The sequence below is a fragment of the Borostomias antarcticus genome (genome assembly GCF_949987555.1).
Source record: "Borostomias antarcticus genome assembly, chromosome: 23".
Lineage (NCBI taxonomy): Eukaryota > Metazoa > Chordata > Actinopteri > Stomiiformes > Stomiidae > Borostomias > Borostomias antarcticus.
Genome location: NC_140256.1, coordinates 13,406,490 through 13,415,075, shown reverse-complemented (window position 1 = coordinate 13,415,075; position 8,586 = coordinate 13,406,490). Strand labels below are relative to the sequence as shown.

General features: G+C 50.3%; 1 protein-coding gene across 1 annotated transcript in view; it reads right to left on the bottom strand.

The window, feature by feature from the left end:
* The window catches only part of ptch1 (patched 1), a gene marked incomplete at both ends in the record, with an annotated part of 95,587 nt that extends 87,274 nt beyond the window's left edge, over window positions 1–8,313 (bottom strand). Inside the window, 2 exons of the mRNA XM_084456853.1 lie at window positions 6,720–6,912; window positions 8,146–8,313. Of these exons, the coding sequence (XP_084312979.1) occupies window positions 6,720–6,912; window positions 8,146–8,313 (361 nt within the window). The remainder of the gene's footprint in view (window positions 1–6,719; window positions 6,913–8,145) is intronic.
* Window positions 8,314–8,586: the final 273 nt, after the last annotated feature.

Genomic DNA, 8,586 nt, shown 5'->3' with positions numbered 1-8,586 from the left:
TAGCCAAAACACCCGAGCAACGGCACCCTGACCCAGCAACGGGACTGGAGAATCCCAGGACGGGACCCCCCGTCAAAGTGTTTCCACACGCTTTTAGCAACGAAATCCAGACTAATATCTTCGGCCTCTAGCTGAGCGCAGCGTTTTACAGACTGCCTCGTGCGTCCAGGCATCGCCCGCCAGACCCCACCACACCACTTCCTGTTGCATCGTAAAGGTTAAATAAAAAAATAAATAAAACGTCAACATATCAGGACCAGAAGGACGGGCCTAACAGAACTGTCCAGTCACTGGCGCTGACCGGACACAGACAACCAGTCACTGAAGTTATTAGAAAGATATAAGGAGAAAATACTATTTTTCAGTTCCACGCAACACTACTCTGTGTTTCACACGACGACCCGAGCTGGACGAAAGAAAACAACACCAGAGAGGGCTCAAGACACGCTTTCTGAACTTGACCAATGAGAACGCTCGTTTGCCGCCAGCCTTCGCGTGACGCCGTGTCTCTAGCGGGGCCGTCCCGTGCCGCACGATTGGCCGAGAGCCTGGCCACAACAGACCGTGACATCAGCGTGGGCGGCCGATCTCAGTCAGCCATCTCCCCTGTCATTTCCTGGAAAGATGGCCGCTGATTCCAGGTATCCCTCCGGTCACACATTCCTCTCCGCCTCTCCCCAGCCAGAGCACGCACACACACACACACACACACACACACACACACACACACACACACACACCGCATCCACTAGGTCACAGGTGTGCCCAGGTCTTAGGCCAGCTCTTTGGACCCCTGGATCAGGTTGCATTCTGACACACACACACACACGAGCACGTGTGCACACACACCATCACACACCACATCCACACACAAACACCATCGCACACTCCTGGAGGTCACAGTTCAAATATCCGCACTGGAAAAAAAAGGGTTAGGTTATGCGCATATTCTTAGTAAGGTTGTTACTGTTAACAACATAACATTGTGTTGCACGGCGCCTTAGCAATTGCGTTACACGCACATGCACACACACACACACAGGTACGCACACACACACTCCGAGATTACAGCGTTACAACGGTGCTACAAAGGTCTCTCCCTCCAGCCCCGGCGCCCTGTACCACTGGCCCTGCAGCCCAAACACAAACCACTACTATACTCCTGCTCCTGCCCCTCCTCCTCTACCCCCACCCACCCCCTCTCACTCTCTCTCTCTCTCTCTCTCCACCCCTCTGGCCGCCAGCGCTGGGAGGGAGGAGAGGAAGGGAGGGAGGGAGGGGGGGGAGCAGACCACCCGGCTCTCATGGTGGGTCTGACTGTTTACACTGCCCTGCCTCCCTCTGTAATACATCTGGCATTCTGGGGCCACTCTCCCCCGGTGAGAGGGGGGGGGGCGCAGGGGGAGGGGATTATGGGTAAAGAGACCTATTCGGCAGAGAGGAAAAGAGGGAGGGGTGGGTGGAGGTGGAGGGAGAGAGAGAGAGAGAGAGTGGAGGGTGGGGGGGAGGACCCAGGAGCGGTCTCTCTCTCTCTAGCGCGCGCGCGACCGGTCATTCGCAGGGCTCTGGTTTTTGAATAAGAGGCGCTGCGAAAGAATGCAAAATGTAAACAAGAGCGCCTGGAGGCATCTCCACCGCTCGCATGCACGCGCACACACACACACACACACACACACACACAACACAAACATGTCTAAACTAGCAAGCTTTTCAAATGATTTCTTTCTTTTTTTTAACATTCTCTTGGCACAGGTAGGTTGTTTAAACTGCTTTTAAAGTATACAAACTCACAAAAACTTTGAAAAACAACGTAGTAAGTCAGTGAGTCCTGTACCACGGCCTTGATATTTCCCCACACTAAATCCTTCAGCAGCTAGTCTGCACATTTCATCAACTCATCAAGTTTAACACAACATTCTGGAATGTTATTCCTGCTGGTGAACTGGAATCCTGTTTGCAGTGAATTGATAAACACCAAGTTAATTGAGTCCAGTGTGTGTGTGTGTGTGTGTGCGTGTGTGTGTGCACGTGCATGTGAGAAAGAGTAGAGAGTGAGATGAGTGTGTGTGTTGTGTGTTCTGTGCAAACTAGGCAAAAATGTTGGGCGTGTGCACATTTGTGTGTTTGATTGCTTGCATCTGCTAAATGAAAGCGGATGAGAGAGAGAGAGAGAGAGAGAGAGAGAGAGAGAGAGAGAGAGAGAGAAGGGGCTAGTGGGTTGGATGGCAGAGCAGGGCCCATAGAAATAGCCTGCCATGTCATCCCCACTCAACCACCTCCTCACTCACACCAGACCAAAACCAAGAGGGGCTGTGTGTGTGTGTGTGTGTGTGTGTGTGTGTGTGTGTGTGTGTGTGTGTGTGTGTGTGTGTGTGTGTGTGTGTGTGTGCATGTTCCCATATACACAAAAACAGCATAATTCGATCACCAAAACCACAATCCTCTCAACAGAGAAAACCCACATTCGCAGGCCTCTTCCTCCTCCTCCTCATCCACATTAAAGGGTGACGAGATGTTTTCCTCATCCATCCGGCGTGCTCCACTCTGCTCCACCAACAGCAGCGATGACATCAGGACAACTGTGCTACATATTGTGCTACATACAGATACCAGACCATATACCACACCACCATAGCTTGTGATGCGTGAAAAACAAAAAACACTGTCACAGACACTAGTGAACATCCACACTGTATAATAAATATCGGAGTCATTGAGCAACAATCAACATACAACGACCCAGACTAAGGGGTGATGTTCTACTGAACGGCCATACATTTGATAGAGATCAATCTCATATCGCACAAACGCGCAAGAAACACCCACTAAATACACTCTCTCTGAAACGTGTCCACACACACTCGTACACACAACCGGGGGGGGGGGGGGGGGGCAGGGACAGTTGCTGTGGCTGATGCCTTCATCCCTCTCTCCCTCTCTCTGCTGTGAGTCCTCACTCTGCACCCGGGCCACTGGGAGGGTATCAGGTAAGGTTTTAAATAGGGAGGGGGGCTCTCTGAGATGACCTCAGGGCTCAGGGGGGACTGCCCTGTGGCCTCTGGCCTGGCCCCCACACTGCCGCCCCGCCGGGGACGACAGGGGGAGGGCAGGGGAGGGGAGGTGAGACAGGGGAGGGGAGACAGGGAAGGGGACAGTGGATGACAGGACTAGAGGGCATGAGAGAGCCACTAATAGTGAATGTTTCTCTCTCTCTCTCTCTCCAGCCAGCTGTAGTCTCTGCTAGGAACCATCTACAGCCTGGCCCCCTTCCCCTCTCTTTGTCTCCATCCCAGGCCTCTCTCTCTCCCTCTCTCTCCCTATCTCTCTCTCTATCTCTCTCCCACTCTCTCTCTTTCCTCTCGCTCCCACTCTCTCTATCTCTCTCTCTCCCACTCTCTCTCTCTCTCCCTCTCTGCAGCCCAAACCTCAGCCCTCCTGGACTGCTCTCTTCATTTCTCACCCCATCTCTCTCCTCCTCCTCTCTTTCTATCCTTGGCCCCTTTCTCTCCTCCTCTCTCCCCATCCTATTCTTTCGCTCCTTCCCCAGCCACTCTCGGCAGAGAGAGAGAGAGGGAGAGAGACAGAGAGAAAGGGAGAGAGAATGAGAGAGGCTGTCCGACAGGAAGGCCAATGTTTATGTGATACAGTTTTAATTAGAGTCAGCCCACTCTGCTATTTTCTTTACAATTTGGCCCGTGTTTGTGTTCTCCCAGAATGCTATGGGATGGCTCGACTTTCCAACCACCACGAGGAGGGCCGTCAGGGGGTCTCTCTCACTCTTTCTGTCCTTCTCTCTCCCTCTCTCCTACTCCCTCTCCGCTGTCTGTGAACACACTGTGGAATGCAGACACGTTTGTGTGTGTGTGGGGGGGGGGGGGGGGGGGGCAGACACTAACTGCAGTAATACTACAACTTCCTGCGAGTGCCCTAATCATCCCTAACCACACACACACACAGTTACTCATCATATCTGTTTGAGGGGGAAGAAGGAAAAGCATGTATGTATGTAGTACTGTATGTGGTACTGTCCTCGTCTAACGATAGTGTCCTTTGTTGTCCACATGGCAGATTGTGTATTCATTGTGTTCATGTTCTTTGTAAGGATTGCAGATGGAAATTAGCTTCCTTGCTAAATCTGGTGCATAGCATCTCCTTGTTTTAACCGAAGCAATTAATGTATGTGCACACTGTCCTGTTTAAACTCAATAAACTAAACTAAACATCACCATAAACCCCCTCCCCTCCCAAAAAAGAAAAGAATCCAAAACAAAAACAAAACCACGCCACTGGAAGGCGTGCCCCCCTGCGTGTGCGTGATCAGTCCCTTTTGTGACCGCGTCCCCCTCTCTCGCTCCCCCCCTCTCGCTCCCCTTCTGGTTGAATAAACAGCGTTTCCTGTGTGGAAGTGTTTATAAACGGCGTGTGCAGCCTGGAAATGGGACAAACAGCGCCGGGCCCCGAACGGGAACAACCCTGAACACAACCAGCGCCGGTGACGAAACACAGGATGAGATCACGCCCGGCGCTGAGAGCTCTGCTCTCCGAGATGTGTGTGTGCGTGCACGCGCGCGTGTGTGTGTGTGTGTGTGTGTGTGGGGGGGTGTTGGCGCTTCCATGAGGGGTCGTCAGAAGGTCGCTCATGGAGGACGGCGGTCCGGAATGAAACGTAAACAGACGCCCTCACCTCCTCCGTACACTCTTCCACTCTCTTCTCTCCTCCTCCCCTCCCACAACGGGCCCGTGCTCCTGTGTGTCCAAACCCAGCGCCGCGTTCCGCTGTCCAGGCACAACTAATCTATCCCTCAGCTGTGCAGCCTAATCTAAACAAACACATCTCTCCCCAACCAGCATCTGGAACCCGTCACGTCCCGGGACGTGAGAACACACCATGGCCCACTCTCTGCGTGTGTGTGGTGTGTGCGTGTCTGCGCGTGTCTGTGGTGTGTATGTGTGTGGTGTGTGTGTGTGTGGTGTGTGTGCGCGTGCATGGAGGTGTGTGTGACAGAGAGAGATAAGATTTCTGTAAAAGGCAATCCTGAGAAACAGACTATCCTCCATTTACACATATAGTAGTGCGCTGTGTGTGTATGTGTGAGTGTGTGTTTGTGTGTGTGTGTGTGTGTGTGTGTGTGTGTGTGTGTGTGTGTGTGTGTGTGTGTGTGTGTGTGTGTGGAGAGAGTGTGCAAAAGTCCCAGGTCTTATGTGTTTGTCATCCATGTTGATACTGTGTTGACAGAGCAGTGTGGAGTGTGATTGGCCGGCCTGGCCAGCAGCCCTCTGCAGGGTTGAGTGTGATTGGCCGGCCTGGCCAGCAGCCCTCTACAGGGTTGAGTGTGATTGGCCGGCCTGGCCAGCAGCCCTCTGCAGGGTTGAGAAACGCTTTGCCAACTGTCATCCCCATTTCGCCTTCGGCTTCAAATCTAACTCACATGTTTGGATAATCAATATAAAATTAAGAAAGGCAGTGTGGTGGAAAATCTATATCTTATCATATAAGAAGTTGCACTGCATATTACTATGTAGTAACGTTGTTATTATACAGTTATATATATGTAGTATAAGAACACTTGAAAATCATATTGAACATATACTGAATATGTCTGAATGTGCTACTAAAAGATGGTGATCACTGTCCCGAGCCACCGTTGAAGCCCACTGCGCCTGCGTCAAGGATTGAACGAACACGCTCCTCTATGTCAAAGCCTGTGGCACTTTAGACGATGACTCCGCTCAGAAACTGTCAAACTAAATGCATAGCTGTTCGCTTTTCATATCTATCCCGGGTAGTTTATAACGTGCAGGCTATTGCTACCTGTAGCCTACCTATGGTTTAACTCGGAAACTTCACTCACACGCACTGCAAAGGCTACTAGAATGAACAAAGTAAACAATTAAATCCCCAAGGCAAAAACATTGGAATGAAATGTCTGTTATGGCATTTTCCTTTAAAGCAGCCTCATTCCACAAAATGTGAATGGTTGATCTACTCGTGACACAAATACCCTCGTTTTAAACTGCTGGAATGCAGATCAAAGGGAAGAAAAAACGCTGCCCATCCCCCTTGCCCCAATTCACCACCCATATTGAAAAGTTCTGTTTTCCACCACAAAATATACTTATTCTTCACAAGGTACGACTGAAAATTATAGCCTATTTCTGTATTTCACAATGTCTACTTTGCAAACATGAGTTTCTGTCCGCACTCCGCTTTTTCCCTTCAGTCGGAGACAAATCTTTTTGGAAAGTTGAGAACTGTCCAAGAGGGGAGACCACACACAGCCTCCGAGCAGCGCGCGGATCACATTCAGCTGCTGGGGGCAGGCAGACACACACAACCACACACATGCACTCACACACACTCACAAAATGGCGGCTTTGACCAAATTTCCTCTCCCAAAACTTCTCATGAATTTATTGACAACCTTAATTTCAAGTCAATTGTCACACACTAGGTGCTCCATATTTGCGTGTCCACACTATTCAATATGGGTATCCAAACAGCATAAACCATAACATGAAACTAAATAAAATAAAATAATTTTCAAGTTGCAGCTGGCCCCTTGTCAGACTTCTATAGGCTACAATAAACAATCCCCTCAGCGTTTGGCAGACCCCCCCCACCAGACCCCATCCCTATGGTCGAGACTTCAGTCAGGAAAGGAAAAGCACACATGATCTCGAAAAGGGAAGATGAAATATAATAAACAAGTATTTCTTACCTTCTACCCAGAGTTTCTCCACGTCGGTCTCCAAATTAGCTGCCCGTAAGCCAACAGCGAAAGCTCCGAATATCATGAGGCCAACAACCAAAAACTTTCCGCAGTTCTTTTGTATGTAACAGCCCAACTTAAACAAGAGTCTCTGAAACTTCGCTCTCAGCCATAGCGGTGCTCGTCTTCCAGTCGCCTTCCCCTGAGACAAGACAAGAGAGTCCCAATGTTATACCAGACATTTGCCCTGGGAATTCACTCATGTAGGCTAATACATGGGCTGTAGCCTATATGACAAGGAGAGACAATGCGTCTGCTGTCCTCATATTAGGACAGGGGACACAGACCCCCCCCCCCCCTTCGCATCCCAAACAGGTGCAAATAAGATCGGTGGAAGCCACATACTGTCATGTTAATGCGCTATTAGCCTATATGATGATTGGCAGTACCAGGCCGTTGTTTAGGCCTACGTGTCGACGGGCCTATCCCGTGTGTTTAGTGACAGAAGTTTAATAATCGCATCCGAGATAAACAGGTCTGTGGACAGTAAAAGGCTACTTCGGTGTTTTCTGCTCAACATGTTGGCTGTTATTCTGGCCAAAGGGACCGTGGTCGGACCTCCTACGTCGAGAGAGGAAAGGAGATAGTTGGCGAGCCAGCAACATAAGAGGCAGTTTTGGACGACACACACGCATGCGCGCGCGCACACACACACACACACTCACACACACAGTGGAATCGCAGCACGACCAGCAGTCAATGACAGTATGTAACAGCGCGCAACTTGAGACATTGTATCAAATGGTGATATTAAAGCCCTTCAAAAGGTAGGCTACACGTGGGTTTTCGCTACCGCCAAACCACACACACCACACAGCTCCATTCCCTCAGAGCTGCCTGTGGGATCGGGACTGGGGAGTGGAGTAGCCATCACGGAGGGAGTTACGACAACATTTGTGAACGGAAGAGGGCAGCCACATGGATTTTTGCTCTAGCGAGGGGAACGGAGAACGACTCCCCAGCAAAGATAATATCACACAAATGTAAACTATAACTACTATAACGTCCACATAGGCTTTCGCGAACCACGACTTGAGATAATTTAGTTGCCTATGCTGAGCCTAAAACCTTGATATTGGGGAGGGTGAATCTTTATGCAGGCTATAGGCTACTGTAGCCTAGTTTAATATCAGGAAGGTGTGCGTTCTTCGAACACTGTGACCTCTTGAATCTTGAAAAACGACAAAGTAAATTCTTCCCACATTTCGTGTAACACAATAGAGGACTCGGCTCTAGTCTTGTCCCCCAGCCTCTCACTGCCCTGCCCGTCCGGAGCTATCCCGTTACCTAGCGACTTGACAAAGTTGCTCAGTTTTCTACAGCTTCGGAAAACTTGTGAACAGAATACTGCCCTAACAAGCCAAAGAGCAAGCACCTCGGATATTTGCTCCAATGCAAACGCTGCATCGCAGTAGCTTGGCCGTTGCAAGTACTCCAAATCCGGCGCTGTTGTGCGATAGTTTCCCCTGTTCCTCCGCGTTATCCTCGGCCGATCGGGGTCCCTGTTTTCCTGCTCGAAGGAGGCATTAGCAGCCGAGGCCATGGTGCGGAGACTGCGCGGTGGTAATCGTTTTCCACGTTATAATATTTCCCCGAAAGCGTGCAGCGATATCCCAAGGCAACAAAGTTTCACTCTCGGTGATCTCACACCCGTGAAGTACTTCATACTCCTGTTGGAGACGGCGAGTCAAAGTCTGCGCCTTCCATCCCAACATTTCGTGATCCGGAGGTCTCCACCGCTTCGCGCATTCACCGTTACTCCCCCAAAAAAGTTGATTCTAAAAGCAAAAGTCTAAGAAGCGCTTCCCATGCAGAA